This window comes from Diplotaxodon limnothrissa, linkage group LG5 (assembly GCF_057381915.1).
Source record: "Diplotaxodon limnothrissa isolate DT_005_m linkage group LG5, D_limnothrissa_male_GT1.1, whole genome shotgun sequence".
NCBI classification, from domain to species: domain Eukaryota; kingdom Metazoa; phylum Chordata; class Actinopteri; order Cichliformes; family Cichlidae; genus Diplotaxodon; species Diplotaxodon limnothrissa.
In genome coordinates this window covers 21,372,229-21,395,175 of record NC_140600.1, presented here as the reverse complement: position 1 = coordinate 21,395,175, position 22,947 = coordinate 21,372,229, and the positions used below count along the sequence as shown (strand labels likewise).

Genomic DNA, 22,947 nt, shown 5'->3' with positions numbered 1-22,947 from the left:
GCTGTTTGGAGGTAGATTGACTCTCCAGGGTTTGAGCCAACAAAGATGACGAGCAGCGATCATACACTTTAATCATCATCCAGCATTAAAAATAATTCTTAAAAAATTCTTATAAATATTATAAATTTTGCCTTTTACTGATCATCACTAATATTAATAAGTGTAAACACATTTTAAAACACCCATGTTTTTGGATGAAAGGTGAAAGAAAAAAAGGTTGCAAGCTCCAACACACATTTCATTTTATCACTCATTAATTGTGCTGTAGGAGCGGGGAAAAGGTTCTGAATTCTATTAGCTAAAAAACTAGTTAAACTTCATTTTTATAGAAACTACCTGATACTATGATTTTATGAGTATGGACTCTCAAGAGTATAGTTTAAGTTAAAATAGAACGATGAATGAAGTCCTTAAAATATTTTGATGTTCATTGTCTGGCAGCAGATTTGAAGGCCTGTAGAAACTGCATAAACAAGGAACTTAATTCTTCATACTTGTTTAAAAACAGCCCAAATCACAGATAATAAAGCTTTAAAATGAAAAAAATAAAACAATTCAACGTCAGTGCAATAGTCCCGACGTACAACACCACGTACCAAATTCAAATTATTTTTTTTTCCTTTTTAGAAAGAGAAAGTTTCAGTTAATATACTGTCCAAACTTTCTTCTCTGTAATTTCTTGATAAACTCAATACATTTTTGAATTAATTTTTTTAATTTGATGAACTGACAATCCAGAGCCAAGCTGGACTTTTTAAATTGAAGTAATTAAAGTAAAGGGTTGACGTTGGCACAATAGCGTTTGCAAACTTGTCAATATAATTTTACACTGGATTCTGCTTCCAACAGTTCTTCTTCTCCTTTGTGTACAAAGCATTGTGTCAGACTTACTGTAGTTTCAACAATGATCTCTACTATCTTTCTCCAGAGGAGAAAAATCTATTTATGTTGCAACACTGATGATAAGGTTATGGGTGGAAAAAGTGCACGTTGCCAATTTCCTGATTAAAAGGGGAAAAAAAGAAAAAGAAATGGTTCAGTGTTAAAACACCTGCACGGAGTATTACTCAATGTTTTACAGATAACCAAGAGAAGTTGTTTCTCAAACATACCCGGAGCAAAAGCAACAGGCAATGACTGCCTTTTCTTTCTGAATATGTTGAGTCAGACAGTGCCAAACTTTGGGGGCAGATTGTGAAGCACAGATGGCTTGGTTACATCTGTTTAGATCTATGCAAGTATCTAAAGACTATGCACAGTCTGGCTTTGTAGGCTGTAAACACTGATACACTCACTGGCCATGTATGTATACCTGTTCAACACAAATTTCTAATCAGCCAATCAGATGGCAGTAACCCAATGCATTTAGGTACGCAGACACAGTCAAGACGACCTGCTAAAGTTTAAAAGGTGCATCAGAACGTGAAGAAAGGTGAAACTGAAACTCGCCTGACTGATTTTGGGTGTCAGTCAAGCTGGTTTAAGTATTTCAGAAACTGCTGACCTGCTGGGATTTTCCCACTTAACCATCTCTATTGTTTACAGAGAATGCACAACATGTTGCAAAGTCCAAAGCATCTCAAACTGGTTTCACTTTGTACCTTACAAAGTGGACAGTCCCCCAGCAACTCTAAACTGGATAATTGGGGGAAAAACAAATGGATGGATGGCACCATGTAATCAGAGGAATAATTAGTTTAATTTAACTACTTAATTAATTTAACTAATGAAACCGTGCATGCATGTGTGCCAGTGTTCAGCCAAAAATATTATCAGGGTGATTAAATTCATCTCGAACAACACCCATACGCCCCCCTCAAAAAAATATGAAAATAAATAAAAACAAAAAACACACAAACAAAAACCCAACAACAGGCTCCTGTAGATGGAAACGTAAACATGTTCCATTTATACAAATCACAAATAGAAATACTGGGGCTCTATTAATGATATATTAATGTTAATTAGTCACAATTAAATATTTTAAGTTTTTCCTCAGAAACAGAAAACCTTATCTTGCTTGGTGACATCTAACAGCCACAGAGTCAAATTACCAAAAACCACAGAAATCAACAAGTCATCTATGCTAGCCACAAACACCAGACATGGAAACCGCAGTACTGCTAAGGTTAAAACACATCCTCTGCGATGCTCATTCAAACAGCAACCTTGTACATTGTGTGTGCAGACGTACACAGAAAGACTACAGATGAGGTGAGGTGCAAAACATTATTATCATCATCATCATCATCATCATCATCATCATCACTATGAACAATAAAAACATTAGTTGTGGTTTTCCTTATACTTTTTCAAGGCTAAGCAACATCTGCCAGAAGTTTATGTGATCACATCTGAAAAACAGTTTAGACACAAACAAGCCGATCAGATTACTAAGATACTTTGATGTAATCTGTGTCGCAATCTTTTGTGCATTTCACCATTTACAAACAGGTCGAGATGGCATTTCCCTTATAGTATGAAAGATCCTACGCCTGTCTATTAGCACCGGTGCTTATCTGCTCACCTGTAAACTCCAGGTTGGCAGCATCCTCCAGTAACTGCTCTTTCATGCTGGTGAGTGTCTCCACTATCATCTCCTTCATCTCTTCCTGTTTGCGGTTAGCAATGGCCATAAGGGAGTTGAAGAGTTCACCCTCTTTCTCGCGGGTGTACTCCAGCCTGCGTGGTGTTATCTGCAGGTCCCTCTGCATGTCAAAGGCCTGCAGGAAAGTGAGGCACAAAGGACAAAGGTCTGTTTGGACCCCCACTGTGACCAAGAAAATCATCAAGTGACTGTGTCTACTGTGAAGCAGTAGAGCAATACATACAAACATATGAATAAAGACGAACAGTAGTAGGAAACATCATTGTCTGACCTGGTTGATAAAAAGATCTAGACACCGACAGTGAAGTCCATTGAGCAGGCTGGCAGCTTCCACCTGCTGATTTTGAAGCACCTGGCGAGCAAACGGCACCAGTAACCGATGCGGTCTTTCGAAAGATTCACCCAACATGCTCTGGGGCTTGGAGCCCGGTGTGGGCATCTGCGTTGGGGTGCCACAGGAACTGTTTCCTGTCGGGCTATTGAGAAAGCCAAGTGACAGTAGCTGCTTGTGAAGGGGGCTCTTCTCCTTCTCTGTGTGGCGGCCACATTCTGGGGATGCTGCTGGAACGCTGTCAGGCAAACGGACAAAACAGATGGGAAAGGAGAGCATCTCTTTGACCTTCCAGAGCTGTGCCACCTGTTCTGAGCTGAGGGAGTCCTGGTTGATGGCATAGAGTATGACTGGGATCACATTGCGAGTGCAGTCTTCCAGAGCTTCTTCTATGGGCTGGACACTTGGGCAAGGCACCACCATGACCTTTGCTTCCTGACGAGGGAAAACAAAACAAAAACAAAACAAAAACAAAACAATATGACGCTTATTAAAACCAAATGTTTATGTAGACATCATTACAGGCAACATGTTCATCTTTTTAGAAAACAGACAATTCAATCAAATTAAATAAAAATTTACATTTTAGTGAAATCTAGCAATACAAAAACTACTAAAAGGATGACGCCGGGTTTATTTCACAAATATCTGACGAAACTGGCGTCATTTAATTAAAACTAATAAGGACAGAAAACAGCGTTACCTTATTTATTGTACATGTAATAAAATATGTACAATTTCCCATGTGTGAAACAAAAACTCAACAGTATCAGGGGAAAAAAAAAAAAAAAAAAAAAACTTCAGATAAGACCTTCGTTCAACCTCTGCTTGGCACCAAACAAAAGGCCGATAAACAAAGTGACTATGAGTAAATAAGTAAAGTAAATCCCCTTACAGCCAGACTTCTGGATCCCACTGATTGGCTGTCTCGCTATGTGGCCCACAGATTACAGTCAATCAATTATATATACTCATGATCTCAACTCATTATGTATATAAGACGCACCTGTCCATAGGATCAGTTTCTTCTATTTAAACATCTCCACCATCATGGGCCAAATCATAGGTCAAACAACGTCAAACCCTTGCCTCATAGGGTGAGCATGGTCATGGGAAAAGTGGTGGATCAGCCCAAAACCACACACGAGCAGCTTGTAAATGATCTGAAGGCAGATGGGACCACAGTCACCAAGAACGGTAATGGTAACACATCATGCTGTAATGGACCCACAGGGTCTTACTGCTCAAGAAGGCAGATGTACAGGCGCAGTTTCCGCTTTCCAGTGAACATCTAAATGATTCAGAGAAGGCTTGAGAGAAAGTGATGTGGTCAGATGAAACTAAAATCAGGGTTCTCTGACATCAATGCAACCCTTTGTAAGCAGGGAATCAAATGATTATTTACCCCACTATAGGTGTCTCATGGGTGCTGGTGTAGGGCATAGATTTAAAAAAAAAAAAAAAAAAAAAGCTGAAACAGTCTTTTAAATGTCTTCTTTTTTCAAAAGTTTTTTTCCCAAGCTATTACAGCCGTGGCAGGCGTGCCTTACATTTATGTCTTCAACCTGCGGTGTCATGTGCACGTCAAGATAACACCAAAGTGTAGCGGCACACCAGCACTTCAGCTGACGTGGCATCACTTTTTGCGCATGCTCCTTTCCGCAAGTATAAACCAAGATGCGGTGCTGTGCACTGGCTAGTTTACAAATGCAGATGAACATTAAAGAGCTAATAAAACACTATCAGATGATGATGACTTCGAGATTGCATTTTGGCAACTGGAATTCATCTTTTTCTCAACATGTAACAAAATGCCTGCTTAAACACGATTGGTTGCTAAAACCCAGTGTACAAAACAAACTAAAGAGCTACTCTCACCAAATATTTGAACCCTTGCCTACTGCTCGGCTGTGATATGTGCCCTGCTAATAGAGAACTGAACAAAAGCTGAAGCCACACTGCAAACTGTCCAAGCCTGTTTTTCTGCATTAGGTTTGGCAGCAAGTACAAGCTTCCATATTGGTGCAAATCAAAAGGCAAATACACCAATACCAATCTGTAATTGGTTAATTCCCGATCATTAACCAATGGACTGCTATTAGTCAGGCTCTAACTCGGCCATTAACCTTATGACCTCAAATACCAGCACGACAAACTCCTGTTAAATACAATCTACAATTCATGCCACAAGATGTTCAAAGAGCTTTCCCTCTGGGAAAGAAACGACACGTCACAGACCGTTTCTAATTCTGAGCACATCATGGCACATAAATATTTGTAGTGGTCTTGGGAATGGCTGTGACAGGGCAGAAAAAAAAATTAATGCAAAAAGATTTTCTTAACCCTTAATAATTTACGACATTTACAAAAATAGAAGGAGAGACTGTGACGGGGTGGAGGAAGAAGAAAAAAAAAAGCCAGAGGGGGGAAAAAAGGCAGAAATGACCAACAGCTACACAAAGGAGACAGTCAGTCCTGTCTCCAAGAAACAAGCAGCGAGGCCGTCTGAGCAGTCTCTTTGGAACAAAGATAGCCTGCAAACATTTGGTTGCAACCAATCAAAATCAATACAATGTTTGAATTGCCTTAATGGAGCCTGTTTTCAATAACAACCCTTCAAGAGGAAGCCTGTAGGGTATTTAGATGTTACTGTTCAGGTTTAATAAGACTTCAAAGCCCACGTTAGACTGGGCTTCTACAAAGAAACACAGCAAAGAGAAACAATCATATAAAGTAATTATAAACTTCTCCTAAATGCATATTTTAAGGGTGACTGGCAAAATCGCACTTGTTCATAAGAGTCTGCAGAAGTGTGGCAGTAAACATATTGGATTATATACCTCAAAAGAATTTTTAGAAACATGGTGGTAGATTAGCACCTTCATATGTCAACATGGTTAGACTGCAGTTAAGTTGAAGCAGGAGGCATGCGTAAATACCCCGGGATGAAGTGAGGGCCAATTAGCAACTGAGCTCTCATCTGCTGGCCTCCTCTATGGCAGGAGTGTGTGAATACCACAGCCAGCAGAGAGATTCTGTGCCTCCATTTATTTCTTATTCTCTGCTCTTCGTTCAGCAGAGACATAAAGCACTGGGCTGCTTTAGTTGTCTGGTTTGAAGAAAGTGGATTTCATTTTCTTCAAGTGTAGTTAATCAAATGCATACAATACGAGATCACACTGGTCCTTTTGTCTTTAATTTTTTTACTGAATCTGAATCGTTACTGAAAAATATGTCAGCTATTTCAGCTTCTAAGGTCACAATAAGGCACATCTCATGCCCTCCAGTCACACATGAAAGTAAACGGAGATTTGTAACAACCGCCTTTGTTTTCAGTATCGAGGTTTTTCCTTCAAACATTAATCTGTAAAATACTAAACTGCCGCTAAATTAATTTTAATTTGGTACTTACAAATTAACACGATTGGGATTTATCTCTGTCTGTTGTGTTTTTCTCCCACACGCATATTCTGATGTGTGTGTATAAACCCAAACACTATTGGATTTTTTAAAGAAAAGTTTTTAATGGATCTTCTTTTATTAGCACAGCCCACATCAAATGCTGATCTATGCCATTGAAAACAAAACAAAACACAACAAAATATTTTTCCTAGTGATATGAACACCCAGTGTCCCAGATCTCAACTGTAACCATGGCAATTGTACCACACCAAAGGGTTTGAGATCTGTTTTTTACATGACCTAGTCATGTGAATCACACCAGACTAGTAGCATTACGTAAGGGGGTTGGGCGGGTGGGCTGGAAAAGTCAGGCCTAGTTTCTGGAGATCTGGGATCCTTTGGGAGGCCTTTCCATGTGTCAAGCATTATAAGAAATGACTACAATTCACAGACCAAACCAAATCATTTAATTTTCTCAAGATTCTGTGATTTTCTGGTCACACGACCGCAGAGCGTGGAACACTGGTGAAACACTGCATGCCTAAACAACAGCACAAATCAAGTGAAAAAACGAACAGCACAAGAAATAATCAGCTCTGCTCAGTAATCTGTTTATGAGCTAAGCCACGTGAGCAAAAGCTAATTCAAACAGGAGACAATGATGAAAAGAATAAATCGATCCATGAAGGGAAAAAAAAAAGAAAAAAGGAGAACAATAAATATCAGCTCACAAAATATAAGTACACACTGAATTTTTTTAAATGCATTTCACGACTGAAATAAACCGTAATCAAAGCACTGTTTCATCATTTTTCCACATGATGAAAAATTAAAGCAAAAACGTTATCTTTACCAGGCTCTAAGTTCATTTAAATCAAAACCTGATATGAACAAAAACTAATTTTTTTTTTATATATATATATATATATATATATATATATATATATATATATATATATATATATATATATATATAATTATTACTTTAAACAAAAACTAAACCAAAACGCTAAATTCCTATTTTCCCGGGTCAGCATCAGCCAGGTGCTGATAATGAAATACACTTGACTAACTGATCAACAACAAATGTTAGCACCTCTATAAAAGCTGAAGTTCTGGCAGTTAATAAGTCTGGAGCATTTGGGTTTGTGTTAATGCCAGGGAGGAAAGACATTAGCGATGATCTTAGAGAAGCAACTCTTCCTGCCCATCAATCTAAGGGGTTTAAGGCCATTTCCAAATGTTAAGAAAGATAATTCACAAGTGTAAAATGTTAAAGACAGCTCCCAATAATCCCAGGAGCGGTCTTTCCAGTAAATTTACCCCAAGGTCAAACTGCGCAATGCTCAGAGATATTGCAAGAAATCCAAGAGCTACAATCTCAGACGCTACAGGCCTCAGTGACCATGTTAAATGTTAAAGTTCATGATAGTGCAATTAGAAAAAGACTGAACAAGTGTGGCTTGTTTGGAAGGGTAACCATGAGAAAGGCTTTTTTCTTTAATGACTTATGTTTGCAAAAGTTGCATCCAAACAAATCACAAGACTGAGATATTTGGACATGATACACAGAACCATGTTAGGAAAAAACCCAAACACAGCATATTTGCATGAACACCTTATAACAAGTGTCAGCACGGTGGTGGAGGGGTGATGATTTGGGCTTGTTTTGCAATCACAGGACCCTGACACCCTGCAAGTGTTGAGTCAACCATGAACTCCTCTGTATACGTACTCTAAAGCCAAACTGGAGGCCATCTATCCAATAGCTAAAGCTTGATCAAAAATATGGATCAACAGGGTTGGTCAACAGGGTAATGACTCCAAACACAGCAGCTAAACTACCCCAGAATGGCTGAAAAAGAAAATACTCAAGGTGTTGCAATGAACCCAACCTGACTGAAATGCTGTGGCAGGAGCTCAAGAGAGTTCTGCCTGCAAACTCGATCGAAGTCAAGCTAGTGTAATTTCATTTTCACACTACAGGGTGGGCCATTTATATGGATACACCGTAATAAAATGGGAACGGTTGGTGATATTAAAGTCCTGTTTGTGGCACATTAGTATATGTGAGGGGGCAAACTCCTCAAGATGGGTGGTAACTATGGTGGCCATTTAGAAGTCGTCCATCTTGGATACAACTTTTGTTTTTTTTCAATAGGAAGAGGGCCATGTGACACATCAAACTTATTGGTAATGTCACAAGAAAAACAATTGTGTGCTTGGTTTCAACGTAACTTTCTTCTTTCATGAGTTATTTACAAGTTTCTCTTTGTTCACAGCCATTGACATGTCGAAGAGGTTAACACGTGAGGAGCGGATCAAAATTGCGTTGATATCTGGTGAACGCAGTAACCGGGTCATTGCAGCAGATTTCAATGCAAGACACCTTACGAGACCACCCATCTCCCATGCTACAGTTAGCAAACTACTTGCTAAGTTTCGTGAAACTGGTTCAGTGTTGGATTTGCCAAAACGTAGACGCAAGAAAACTGTCACTAATGAAGAAACATCAGTGGCTGCCCTAGCTTCATTCAGCAAGAGCCCACAGCGTAGCACTCGCCGCATGTCACTGGAGAGCGGCATTAGTCAAACATCCCTTTGGCAGATATTAGCTACTCACAAATGGCACCCTTACAAACTCTAGCTACTGCAGCATCTCAATGAGGATGACCCAGATCGGCGCACAGAATTTGCAGAATGGGCAAAACAAAAATTGGAACAGGACCCTCAGTTCACGCAGAAGATTTTGTTCAGTGATTAGGCAAACTTTTATGTGAACGGTGAAGTTAACAAACAAAACCACCGCTATTGGTCTGACACTAACCCATGTTGGATGGATCCCTCCAAGACTGTTGGAACAACAAAAGTGATGGTTTGGTATATGGGGTACAATAGTGGGTCCATTCTCCATCAATGGAAACCTCAAGGCCACTGGATATTTGAAATTGCTACATGATGATGTGTTTCCCTCTTTGTGCACTGAAGCTGGCACGTTCCCTGAGATATTCCAGAAGATGGTGCACCACCACATTATGGGTGCCAGGTCCGAGCATTCCTAGATGAACAGTTTCCTGGAAAGTGGATTGGTCGTCGTGGGCCAGTTGAATGGCCCCCAAGGTCTCCCGATCTGACCCCCTTAGACTTTTATCTTTGGGGTCATCTGAAGGCAATTGTCTATGGTGTGAAAATACGAGATGTGCAGCACCAGAAACTACGGATACTGGATGCCTGTGCTGGCATTTCTCCTGCGGTGTTGCTATCAGTGTGTGAAGAGTGGGAGAAGAGTGTTGCACTGACAATCCAACACAATGGGCAGCACATTGAACACATTTTATAAGTGGTCAGAAACTTGTAAATAACTAATGAAAGAATAAAGTTACATTGAAACCAAGCACACAATTGTTTTTCTTGTGACATTACCAATAAGTTTGATGTGTCACATGGCCCTCTTCCTATTGAAAAAACAAAAGTTGTATCCAAGATGGACGACTTCTAAATGGCCACCATGGTCACCACCCATCTTGAGGAGTTTGCCCCCTCACATATACTAATGTGCCACAAACAGGACTTTAATATCACCAACCATTCCTATTTTATTACGGTGTATCCATATAAGTGGCCCACCCTGTATATCATGTTCTACTAGAAGTCTATAACGTGTAACAATAGACTCTATGATCATTTTCCATAAATCTGCTCACACCAGATTCACCAAAACCTTTTCAATCAAGAATCAGACAAAATCACCTGCCTTCACCCTAATGAACTTTACAACAATAACTACACAACCGCTCGAAGCTTTGGAGTCAAATGGTTCTTGAAAGAAACGCATGTTTATGAAAGGTTGTAAATTATGACGATGATTATGTTTATTGTTATATTGATTCCATTAAACAAGTAACCACACGGGTATAAAAAGTGCATTGCATTACCTAATGCCAGTTTATTGTGTTAAAGTCTAACTGATAACGGCAGAACAGCTTAAATCCACTCTGCTGATAACAGACGGAACAGAATTGGCCAGTTAAATGTCTGAAACATCAGCCTTTGCGGGTTGACCACAAAATTAAAATGCTCCTCAAGAAAAACTTCATTGGACTTCCGGTTTATGTGACTATGGCGTAGGTCGCACCGAGCGTAGCTCCTGCAGAGTCTAGTTATTATCTAGCATTTCCAGGCACATTTTGACGGGTTTTTTCTTTTTGTATAGTTCCGAGACAAGACTGTTTTTGCCTTTTGTGTTTACAATGTCGCGTAAGGTTAATAAGAGCGCAAGCACCTCTCAGCCGAACTTGCGGCCTGCTGCTAACACTGCATCCTCGCCTCGTGGTAAAACTTCGCCACGGCCTGGGTCACCCGACACGCCGCTCGTCGATACGGAAAAATTCACGAAGGCTGAACTCCTCTCTGAACTTCGTGAAGAAATTTCATCACTGTTTAAAAAGGAACTGACGGCAGCGTTTGCGGAGAATCTCACGTCTATCAGGTCCGACATACAGCAACTAAAAACGGACCTTTCCTCAGATATAACTACCATGCGGCAGGAATTCGCTGGCCTCAGGAGCACGGTTACGGGGATGGAGCAGTCTCTCTCCACATGTACAGATGATATTGTCCACCTCCAAGCCAAAGTTGATGCGATGTCAAAGGAGTTGGCCAAATTGGAGAATAAATGCGAGGATTTGGAGTCCAGGTCTCGCCGCAATAATATACGCATTGTTGGTGTGCCAGAGGAGAACGTCCTGTCCGCTACAGATGTGTCCATGCTGTTGATGGAGGCATTTCAGCTTGGGAAGGAGCCGCTTGTAGACAGAGCCCACCGAACTTTGGCCCCCAAACCTAACACCGGTGAACGTCCCCGTGCTGTGGTTGTGAGGCTGCACTATTACGCGGACTGTGCTAGGATTCTCCAGAAGGCCAGGGAGCTGCAGAGAGTGCAGATAAATAATATGACCATTTGTGTTCCCCGACCACACCGCTAAGACAGCGCGGGCCCGTGCGGCTTTCAATGAGGTCCGTCGCCAGCTTCGCGGCATCCAGGGAGTCCGATTTGGGATCCTCTATCCGGCAAGACTACGGATCACTTATCAAGGAATGCAGCGCGACTTCGTCTCGCCAGATGAGGCCAAGGAATATATTAAGACAATAACCACAAGATAAAAGATATAGCAGGACAATGTTTGTCTGTTTGAAATAGCGTATGATCCTAATCCAAACATCATTGTGGTAAGCTAAGTTTGTTACTCTGCCAAACACTTGTTTTGTTTTACCTGTCTAATAGTAAAATATAATTGGGTTATTTTTATTTTATTTGTGCCTTTTAATCTATTGAGAAAAGACTCTGTTGGAGCTTTGGTTTGACACGGTTCGTTTCGTAGTCGGGAGCGTTTTTGTTCAGATTGCTCCGGGTGGGAGCGTGCACTGCCGTCTCCGTCGTTTGGGGATGGGGGCTTTTGCTGTGCAGGGGGGAGGCGGGTGGGTGTGTTTGACGTGTTATTATTATTTTTATTCTGAAGCTGTACTTTTGTTGTTGTGGGTTTGCGTTGTGTGTTTGTGTGAGTGTGTTTTTCCCACTTGTTCTTTCTTTGGGGGTGAAGAAATAAGTATTTTCTCTTTTGTCTTTCTGCAATGATCAGCACTTCAGGTCAGTCCTTAGGCAATAGTGGTATTAGATTTTTAACTTGGAATGTCAAAGGTATGAATAGCCCAATTAAACGATCTAAAATATTTACGCATCTTAAACGTTTAAAGAGTGATGTAATGTTTTTGCAAGAGACCCATTTGCGAGATCGGGATCATCTTAGGCTCAGGTGCCCATGGGTGGGTCATACTTTCCATTCAATGTTTAATTCAAAAGCCAGGGGGGTGGCGATCTTAATAAACAGAAGGGTACAGTTTACAGCCTCTGAGATTAAAGCTGACAAAAACGGGAGGTATTTGGTTGTTGTAGGCACCATGTACAATGTACCCGTCCTCTTAGTCAATGTGTATGCGCCAAATTTTGATAATCCAGGTTTTACAGATGCACTTTTGAGTAGTCTCCCTTCCCTTGATACTCATCTTTTGATATTGGGTGGTGACCTAAACTGTGTTATTGATCCTGCCTTAGATCGTTCGAATCCTCGGACCCTGACCCAATCCTCTATGTCCAAGTCTATTTCTGAGTTTATGTTTCAGAATGGTTTTGTAGATCCCTGGAGGTTTTCTAACCCTACTGCCAGAGCGTACTCTTTCTTTTCTCAGGTACATCAGTCCTTTTCGCGGATTGATTATTTTTTTGTGGACGGTTCCCTTATTCCAAAAGTACTGTCATCTACATATCATCCTATTGTCATTTCCGATCACACACCACTTAGCGTTGACATCAAGCTCATAGCCCAGTCCTCTTTTTCCTCACCCTGGAGATTTAACTCTTTGTTGCTTTCGGATGAGGGGTTTGTTACCTTTATCAAATCCACAATTGATGAATTTATGGTGTTTAACGACAGCAATACTGTTACGAGGTCATTGCTTTGGGAATCTCTTAAGGCATATGTGCGTGGGCAAATAATTTCTTTCTCTGCCCATTCCACTAAAAGCCACAAAGCCAAACTTCAAACTTTGACTACACAAATTTGTGACATAGATAGACAGGTTGTTGACAGTCCCACTCCCGATTTGCATAAAAGACGACTTGACTTGCAGACTGAATTTGATTTACTTTCTACGGCAGATGCTGAACGTCTTTTACTTCGTGCGCGTGCGACTTATTATGAATATGGTGATAAGCCCAGAAGGCTTTTGGCCCATCAGTTAAAACGTCAGGCCTCGTCTCGATTAATTTCCCAAATTAAAGATGCGGCAGGCAACTCGGTCTCTGATTCAAAGGAAGTAAACGAGGTGTTTAAGACGTACTATTCCTCCCTATATGAATCTGAATCTGCTGCTGACGCCTCAGAGATGGATTCTTTTTTTAACGGTCTTACAATGCCCACTGTCGATCCTGTTATAGCTGAACAATTAGATGCCCCTCTTAGGCTGGATGAAATTGTGCATGCAATCAAGACCATGCACAATGGTAAGGCACCAGGACCTGACGGGTTTTCAGTTGAATTTTTAAAAACTTTTATAGACAAGTTAGCCCCACTACTTCTTTCAGTGTATAATGAATCTTTTGAACGTGGTCTATTGCCCCCTACATTGTCTCAAGCACTAATTACTGTTCTCTTAAAGAAGGGTAAGGATCCTACGTCTTGCACCTCGTATAGGCCTATTTCACTGCTGAATGTTGATGTTAAAGTCTTGGCTAAAATTTTAGCAATTCGCCTTGAAAAGGTTCTTCCTACTATTATTTCAGATGAACAGAATGGCTTTATTAAAGGCCGCCAGCTGTTCTTTAATGTCCGCACGCTTTTGAATGTCATTCTTTCCCAACACTCAACCACTAATCCAGAAGTAGTTATCTCACTTGATGCTGAGAAAGCTTTCGATCGTGTAGAGTGGAGCTTTCTCTTTGCGGTCTTGCAAAGATTTGGTTTCAAGGACAGATTCATTTCATGGATTCGACTGTTGTACAGGGCACCCCAAGCCAGTGTCTATACAAATGGTGTTTCCTCTGGCTACTTCTCATTGTCACGCGGGACGAGACAGGGTTGCCCCCTGTCCCCCCTACTTTTTGCTATTGTAATTGAACCCCTATCTGTAGCTTTGAAGGCCCTTCCTCATTTTCGTGGTATTTCCCGGTCAGGCCTTGACGTAAAATTGTCTTTATATGCAGATGACCTGCTTCTATATGTTTCTGATCCCTTATCTAGCATACCATCGATTGTGTCTCTACTAAACAAGTTCGGCTCTCTGTCAGGTTACAAAATAAATCTTCTTAAAAGTGAATGTTTCCCCATAAATTCTTTAAGTCTTACACTTAAACAATCTGACATTCCTTTTAGACTTAGCCCTGCTGGCTTTAAATATTTGGGAGTTAACATGACTCGTACTTTGTCTTCTCTATACTCTTCCAATTTCTCCCCTTTAATGACTCAAATTCAATCAGATTTTCAGAGATGGAAATCGCTACCTTTGTCCCTAATTGGTCGGATCAATGCTGTAAAGATGAACATTTTGCCTCGATTGTTATTTCTGTTTCAGAGTATTCCTATATTTTTACCTAAAGCTTTTTTCAAAAAGTTAGACCAGCTAGTTACATCGTTTTTGTGGGGAGGGAAACACCCCAGGGTGAGGAAATCATTATTACAGAGACTGACATTTGATGGTGGTCTTGCCTTGCCTAACTTTTTATTTTACTATTGGTCCTCTCATGTTCACAAATTGACCCATTGGCTTGAATCTCAAGACCTGCTGTGGTGCAAACTGGAACGCCTGTCGTGCACTTCCTCATCCTTAGAAGCTTTATTATTCTCTCCACTACCACTTAAGCCTTCTCATTTCACCCAAAATCCCGTGGTACAGTCTAGTCTAAGGGTCTGGTCACAATTCAGGAGTCATTTTAAGTACATCTCTGCGTCAGTACACATGCCCATCACGCAGAACCATCTGTTTACTCCTGGCCTCATTGATGGTACCTATGTACAGTGGAAGCGTCATGGTATTAATACATTTAAGGATCTCTATAAAGATGGCACTTTCTTAACTTTTTTAGACCTGTGTTCAGAAACAAATCTTCCGGCTACCAATCTATTCCGTTATTTTCAGGCACGGCATTGCACTTCTGCTCTCTTCCCCTCCTACCCTCTTCTCCCAAATGTCCAACCGTGGGAGGAATTCTTATCCCTTAAACCCAATAAGAAGTCAATTATATCTTTAATATATAAACAACTTATGGATTTAAATGTCCATTCCGTTGCTAAAATTAGGGGGGCTTGGGAGCAGGAGTTAGGAATAATTTTTTCGGATCAGCAATGGGAGAAAGCAGTATCCAATGTCCGTTATAGTACGTCCTGTGCCAGGTTACAACTCATCCAGTTCAAGGTGTTGTACAGGGTTTACTATTCAAAGTCTCGTCTGTCTGAGATTTACCGACAAGTGATGGATCAGTGTGAGAGATGTCATGCCACCCCATGTGACCTAGGCCATATGTTCTTTCTGTGCCCAAGACTCCATGGCTTCTGGAGTCAGTATTCAGTTATTCTTTCCAAAGCTCTTGGGACCCAAATCTGCATGGACCCTTTTCTAGCTGTTTTTGGGCTTCCAGTCAACACTGGTCTAACCGACCCTACACACTTCAAAATATTAGCCTTTACATCACTTTTGGCTAGACGTTGCATCTTACTCCTTTGGAAATCTTCAAAGCCACCTTCAGTTTCTTTTTGGTTTAGAGATGTGATGTCATCTCTTAAATTGCAAAAGATAGGCCTTGTGGCGAAGGGCAAATACAGAGAATTTTATTCTATCTGGGGCCCCTTCGTGGACTATTGCAAGTCATTAAACGCTCTACCAGCTGATTAATATCATGTCTCTTCCCCCCCCCCCCCCCTTTTTTTTTTTTTTTTTTTTTTTTTCCCCCCTTTTGGGGTTTGTGTTTGTTTTGGGTTTCTTATTAGGTTTTGTTTTGTTTGTTTACTTAAGCGTGTGTGTAGATGTGCCTGTGTGTGTGTTATTGTGTCTGTTCATGTAAGAAAAACTAAAAAATATGTGAGGGGAACAGATTGTGTTGTCATTGTAAACTACTGTACACTTGTCTCTCAATAAAAATATTAAAAAAAAAAAAAAGAAAAAAAAAAGAAAAACTTCATTGACAAAACGTTTCAGGATATTCTTACTATCCTAGTTTACTTTTCTGTAAAAGGACTAGTAAACACGACTGTATTGATCAATAGTTTTCACTTCAAATTACTTAAAAAAAAAAAAAAAGAAAAGAAAAGAAAGTTTTGTGTGCAATAGTGTACCGTACATCAATGGGAAACATATATGGCACCAATCTCACATAAAGGGGTTCATGTCACACTACATATTTAAATTATGAGGGTAAAAAAAAATTGATCTAGCCGTCTATCACTTATGCTCCTGAGCTCACTTAGCAGGCATCCTAATCAGATCCGTAAACCACCAACAATGGCTCCATTCAATTAACACTAGTATCAGCTCTACTCTAAGCCTTTCATGAATGGCTCACCCAAACACCCTTCAGAACAAAACTCATTATCCGTGCTGCTATCTCCAATCTTATTAATTCAGTCTTTATCTACAATCGTAGTGATCACTGAGGGCAAGAACGTGGATAAACCTATAAATCAACAGCTTTTTATGCTCAACTCTCACACCTTCGTTCAAACTCTTTCCTGGCCCGGAGAGGGAACGCCACACTTTTCTGTCTGAGGGACATGGCCTCGGATTTAAACAGCTCATTCTCTTCAAAGACACTTCACACCTAGTTGCACACTCCCCACCACGGGCTGGAGGTCACTGCTCGAGGAAATGTGCACATTGGTTGTGCCTTGAAATTCTCTTTACAATATTTATTTTAAAAAAAATGTTGACAAAGGAGAACCCTGTCAGAGTCCAACACCACCTAGGAATGAGTCTTACTTATTGCTAGCAAAGCAAAGCAAACCCTCTCTACTGTTAAACAGAGTTAATTCTCGACATCTGCACATGTTTCAAGCCTACCTGAAGCAGCGAGTGGTGGAGAGTGATTTCCAGCTCTGCTAGCCTGTGGGCTGGGTCTTCACATTCCTCATGGATCTCCAAGTCCTCCCTGGGAACAGTATCCCAGCGACCACAATTAGCCGCCAACTGGTGCACCAGCTCATACTGGCCAGGCAGTGCCAAGCTGAGCCGTGTCTGTCTCCCATGGGTGAAACAAAGTTTCCTCCTCTTGCAGACAGTGCCCTGGACTCCTTCACAAGGCTCTCCAGCCTCACCGCCCAGTGGCAGCAGCTTCTCCCCTAGAAGGCTGTTGACCAGCTGGTAGCGAGCAGTGCAGTTCTGGCCCAGCACAAGGATGTAGGGGGAAGCACCCACATTGTTGCGTAGGAACTCTTCTTCGTGAGCAGGGAACGAGATGCAGCTGAGCTGACCTGGACAACATGAAGAGGATATGTTATCTAAAACCACATCAGTATAGTAGAACAAACAGTTAGACTCAGTAAGCTGTTTAGAAACTCTTGGTCGGCACTACAGGTGTCAGCATCAGCATGCTATCTGTTTTTCACCACCTCCTCACAGCGTTTTTGAATGTTTAGCCAGCGAAAAATTAATGTGACATGACGGATAGATATCAGTCATTGTAATGGGTAAATCACTTTGCTGTAGTCCTATTAACCTGCATTCACTTTACCCTTGTTTGATACGCATCAAACCAAGGAGTCAAAGTGGTGACTCTTGTAAATTAAACTGGCTGTGTGTGTTTGAGCAAACATTTATGGTGGGGGGTTTTTTTACATCTAAAAAACACCATGAGATTGTGTTGTGCACGGATTTTGCACTGGTTTTGCTTTCAAAGGCAGAATGAAGAGCTGAATGTTGTTAAAAGAGAAGCTGTTCCTCAATTCCCTAGCATTAAAAAAAAGCAAATAACAATAAACAAGTAATACCTGACTTTTTGTGTTTGTTTCGTGTAACTGTAAGAAAATCTTATCTTACACTAAATATTGCTATCGGCATCCCTTTAAAAAATCCAATCAGTTAGACATCTCAACTTTACCTACCATTTGTTAGATGTTACAGTCATCTTAGATGCATAGAAAGTAGAAAAACATGGATGTAACTAGCATGATGTCATCCACTGGCTTCAGAAACCCCGTTTTGAAGCTTTAAGATTTGCGTTTTAATTTCCAACTTGGATAAAATAAAAATTTAAATGATTTTTAATTGACTAACCACTTGTCATTAATATGTGTTTACAGGGGGAAACACAGTAAGCCATTTTCCCTTAGACTTCTATAGAACCAGACGTCCTTTTTTCCCCCAACAGCAGCTATCGCAATCTGGTGGCCCTTAGACAGAACGCAGGTTTAAGGCACTTTCTCATCAAGCCCCCAGTATACCTGCCGCAGTGGTCACAACCTTGTCTCATAGTCGCTTGTATTTTTACCCGCCATTACAGTGCAGGGAGCCACTGCAGGATTCTCCTGAAGGATAGGTGTCGCCACTCAGACAATATCATCACATAAACACTGCTATAGGAGGAGAAAACGGGAAAACAGAAAGACTTTGTTGAAGGTTTTTTGCAAAGTTTTTTCCACAAACTCAAGTTTTCAAACGGTTCCAATATCTCCCTCTGTATATCTGTATATCTGTGAGCTTCTGTGCTGGAATATCATGAAAATGGTGCTAAAAAACAACACACACCAGGTTACAAAAATCAAGAGGCGCATGACCAACAAAGCACCACAAAGATTGTTTTTTGTTCACTTCTGGATGGATGCAAACTGCATTTCGTTGCCCTGTACCTGTGCATGTGCAATGACAATAAAGTTGAATTCTATTCTATTCTATTTGCACGACACATGACGTGACATCAAAATGGGTGTGCGACACAGGCGATGTTGCGAGCATAACAGCCCCATTAGCTTAATTTTTCCCAACACAGAAGCTACGTCCACACGTTAAACAGTCTCTGGTTAGATAAAGGAAATCTCATTCAGCTCATTCTACAATAGCTGTGCGGTTAAAAGCCTGTAAACAGTATTAATGTCACTTTGGCAGTGTTGGATTTTTCCTGTCTTGTTTCTTTTTGACCCAATAAATAACTTTGAAATAATCCAATGAAAATAAGTGAAGATTCAGCTGAGTCTGTAAGAGCTAGTGCTGCTAGCATTATGATGTGGAGTTTGAAACATGGAGGCTGCCATTTATGATATCTGCCACTCTCCTCACAATGCCCATGTCTACTAGAAGTTCTGAGGAACCCTTCAACTGTTCATTGTGATTGAATACAATGACTAAGAGGGCTTTAACTATCATCCAAAATAATATTTAACCGATGCTGAAATTGAACTTCAAATTGGTGGGAATGCTATTTAAGGCCACTCACACATGGACTCGATCCTCACACCAAGTCCTTTGCACTACTTCCAAGCACTTTGTCCTCTAATGTGTACCTTTCTACTGTTTTGTATATATTCCTCCAGTTTGCATCCATTTATCCTGTTTGTTATTTATTACTGCACATGCGTGTGCCGGGGTAGTGTGGAGCACTCATAATTTCGCTGTACAAGCGAAATGACAATGAAGGGCTATTCTATTAATGAAACTGTTCCTAACCGGTTTTAATCACAGTACAGCTAATTTTTACTGCATGCTTTCCTAGGCTATTTCCAGTATAGATATGGCATTATGGTTAAAGATTTTCCACTGTCCTGACAAACTAATCAGAATTAAAAGGTGGTTTGTATCTGTAAAATTAGTAGAAAGAAAATTGGGCACAAATACTTTAAAGGTGTCCTGGATACCTTTAAAGTATTTGATATCCAAGTACTTGTAGGATACGATATCCTACAAGTACTTGGATATCACTAATACAGTCATCAGAGATACCCAGCTGTTGTTGTGAACAGTCTTCCCACCATTATTGCTTTTCAAACCTTCTGTTTGCAAGACTCAGCCAATCAAGAGAAAGCTGGCTTGAAAAAAGAGGAAGCACTAATACAGTTCAAAGAATGAAGTGAGGTAATGCACCACAGTACATATAAGATAAATATGGGATTTTTTAAAATTATTTTTATGAAACATTAATAAGAATAACAGGTTATCTTTACACTTCATTCATGACCTTCATATTGGCTCATGTGCACCCTTATCAATAACATATCACATAAAGAAGCAATACAATATACTATTGTACTAAAGTCTTCTCCCACCCCTAGTCAGCGCTGTTATCAAAGATAGGACACTCAGATTATTACATCTATATTATTCTTGGTATTTTAACACAACTCCAAGAATACAGGACATTATATTCCACAGCAGAGACAATGAACCACTCTTGATCAAATATTATTTTTTGGGACTATTTTTTTGTCCCCTAAGGTATGAAGCGCAAACAGAAGAATCGATTCATTTTGATCATTGCAGGGCTCTGATATAATCCCCAATGATGCTGAGTCACAGTCTAAAACAATTACATAACGAAGACAGCGCATAGCAGCAACAGCCACCCCTTTATAGTCACATACCACTGCATTACTTTCTAACACTACAGTGGCTTTACTGCACTTCTAACCTGCCCTCATTGACCTAACATGAAGCAATAACGCAAGCAAGTCTACACAGAAATGTACATACCAGTACAGGACCCCCACCCCCCAACACACACAATCACATACACAGAGAGAGAGAGCAGGTATATATACCCAGGACATTTCCAAGATGAATCTCGTTTTTTTTCCTGCTGATTATGGCTAACCTTCAGTTATCTTTGAACATTCAACACGGAGAGGAGGAGTACAGACTCTGACCCTCTCTGTATGCAATTCCTGAAGATGATTATCAAGTCTAGTCCGTTTCTTTCACAGAAACAGATATCTGAATTATCTGATGATAATTATGTGATGAAATGATGCTGCTGACAGTGCTCATAGTTTCGGACACACAAATGTAATGGCGAGTAATTAATATATATATATATATATATATATATATATATATATATCAAGAAATCTGTGACCCGTAACTTCAATCTAATCAGAAATGACTCAAGCAGCCAGTGCATAATTCTCAGCATATTTGGTGCACTTATTCTGCACATGTTTTCCAGAGGGGGGGGGTTAATCTCTTTAGTTTTCTTTGACCCAAATGAATGGATTTTGCTCCCAACCTGCCCGCTGGTGCAATAATCACTTGGCAGTAGCAGCAGCAGTTAGCCTTTTCTTTTTACTTCCGTCCGGCATGCTTAAGTGTAACCCCGGCTGTGGGTGCTTTAAACATGCAAACATATGGGTGCAGTACTGATGCATTTCCAGGTGGTGTTCAAACCTACCTGCCTCCAGAGAAGCTGAAGCCGAGCTCATGGTCGATGCACAAGCATTGCTGTAGTTTTGCCGTATTTCCCGGAAGAAAGCATTAGTCTCCTTTAGGTTTTTCTTCAGCTGTACGGAGTGCTTGTTGTAGCTGGTAAATACTCTCGTCAGTTCCCGAGTTAGAGGAGTCGGTTTCTGCTGTTGCGCATTTCCCTCCATGGTAAACAGACTGGGCTGCTGCTGCCTTGTCCTCGATGCGATTTAAGTGGTTAAGCAGGTGCCAAACACCTTGAGTGAACCCGAAATGTGTTAATGCACACACCTTTCCTTGCGCGCTAACTAGTTAGTTCCCATGCTCGCCCAAAACCACCTGCTAGCATTTGTTAATTAAAAAGAAAGAAAATGAGTCAAGTTAACAGGTAGTCCTTAAACATACATGAAGTAGGAGTGTGTCAGTGCTGAACGGTCCCCACAGTCTGTTGTGCCCGTGAATGAGAAGGCATTTGTTGTTGTCCCGTTGACAAGCACGGCTAGGCTAGTTTCACGTCAAGCTTTGAGTGGAAGAAAACCGCTTCGAGTTACCGCTATTTAATCATTTTTACTTCCTTTTGATAGTCGCAGTTTTTTTCGTTACTAACTACAAACTTTTGAGTGTCTTAAAACCAAAGCACGCCTGTAAGGCTATGTTGTGTCGGCCAAAACGCTAAGAAATCAGTGCTTCTGCGACCTAGCTACGGTCCACTGAAAGTTAGCGTTGCTAGCCAGAGGGCATCTCCGATCCGTCCCCACCTTAGCCTGGCACGGCACACATATCCATTTAACCTAACGAGGCACACTTTCACAGCAGTGCAGCCCCGTGTTTAAAAGAGAGGGCCCGGCTTTAGCGTTTGCCTGTCAACGACAAAAACAGCCCAAGCACGACTTTAAAACAACAACACCAAAAAAAAACCTCCGTTTTTTCCAGAGGAGGCTGCGCTATAGACCGTTCCTAACCAACAGTGGCCCGGTGGAGCCAGCGGACATCCTCTACCCCCGAACACCGACGACTGACAGCGGCCAAACCGAGCCTGGTGGTGGCGATGAAGAGGAAGAGTGGTGCTGGTGCAGGGCGAGGAGTGTCCAAATCACATAGCTGAGAGAAGCAGGAGTGAAATCACAGCAAAACAGAAACTCGACGAGAGCGGTGTGCGGAGGGAAAAGGCGGGGCCCAGGCGGCATTCTGGGAAGTGTAGGCATTAGAGAGAACGCCGTTTCCACCGGGAGGCGAAGATATAGAAGCCTGGGAAAAAAGTAATTATGAACGAAAAAAGAAGAGTGGAAAATATCTGGTTTATGGCTTTTTGCACACAGTCTAATATATGATAAATAATAATCCCGGCAGATATATAGATTTACTGATTAGTTCTCCAACTAATTCATGAGCACACATATATGGATATCCTAGGAAATGAATGTAACTTGCTTTTGTGTTTGGTTATACTATCACCGGCATGTACATTTGGTTTAATTATTTAGTTTAATAATTTGTTAATTCTAGGTCAACCACAAGTTTCCTTGCTTTTCTCGCAGTCTATCCAGCATGCGGTTACCTCTCATGACACATGGATTTCTTTACATTCAAATCATTTTTATATCACTCCACATGACAAACTTCTGCTAGACAAAGACACTAAGAAATTACAAGTAATATGGGGCTGTTATTAGCCCCA

The 22,947-nt window shown here is 40.8% G+C and overlaps 1 protein-coding gene across 1 annotated transcript in view; it reads right to left on the bottom strand.

Moving 5' to 3' along the window:
- dstyk (dual serine/threonine and tyrosine protein kinase) overlaps positions 1 to 22,314 on the bottom strand; it is a 31,940-nt gene extending 9,626 nt beyond the window's left edge. The window contains exons 1-4 of the mRNA XM_085354191.1: positions 21,259 to 22,314; positions 16,947 to 17,356; positions 2,880 to 3,374; positions 2,528 to 2,723 (exon numbers count right to left, since the gene is read on the bottom strand). Coding sequence (XP_085210317.1) covers positions 2,528 to 2,723; positions 2,880 to 3,374; positions 16,947 to 17,356; positions 21,259 to 21,457 — 1,300 coding nt within the window. The 5' untranslated portion in view covers positions 21,458 to 22,314. The remainder of the gene's footprint in view (positions 1 to 2,527; positions 2,724 to 2,879; positions 3,375 to 16,946; positions 17,357 to 21,258) is intronic.
- Between the last annotated feature and the right edge of the window lie 633 nt (positions 22,315 to 22,947).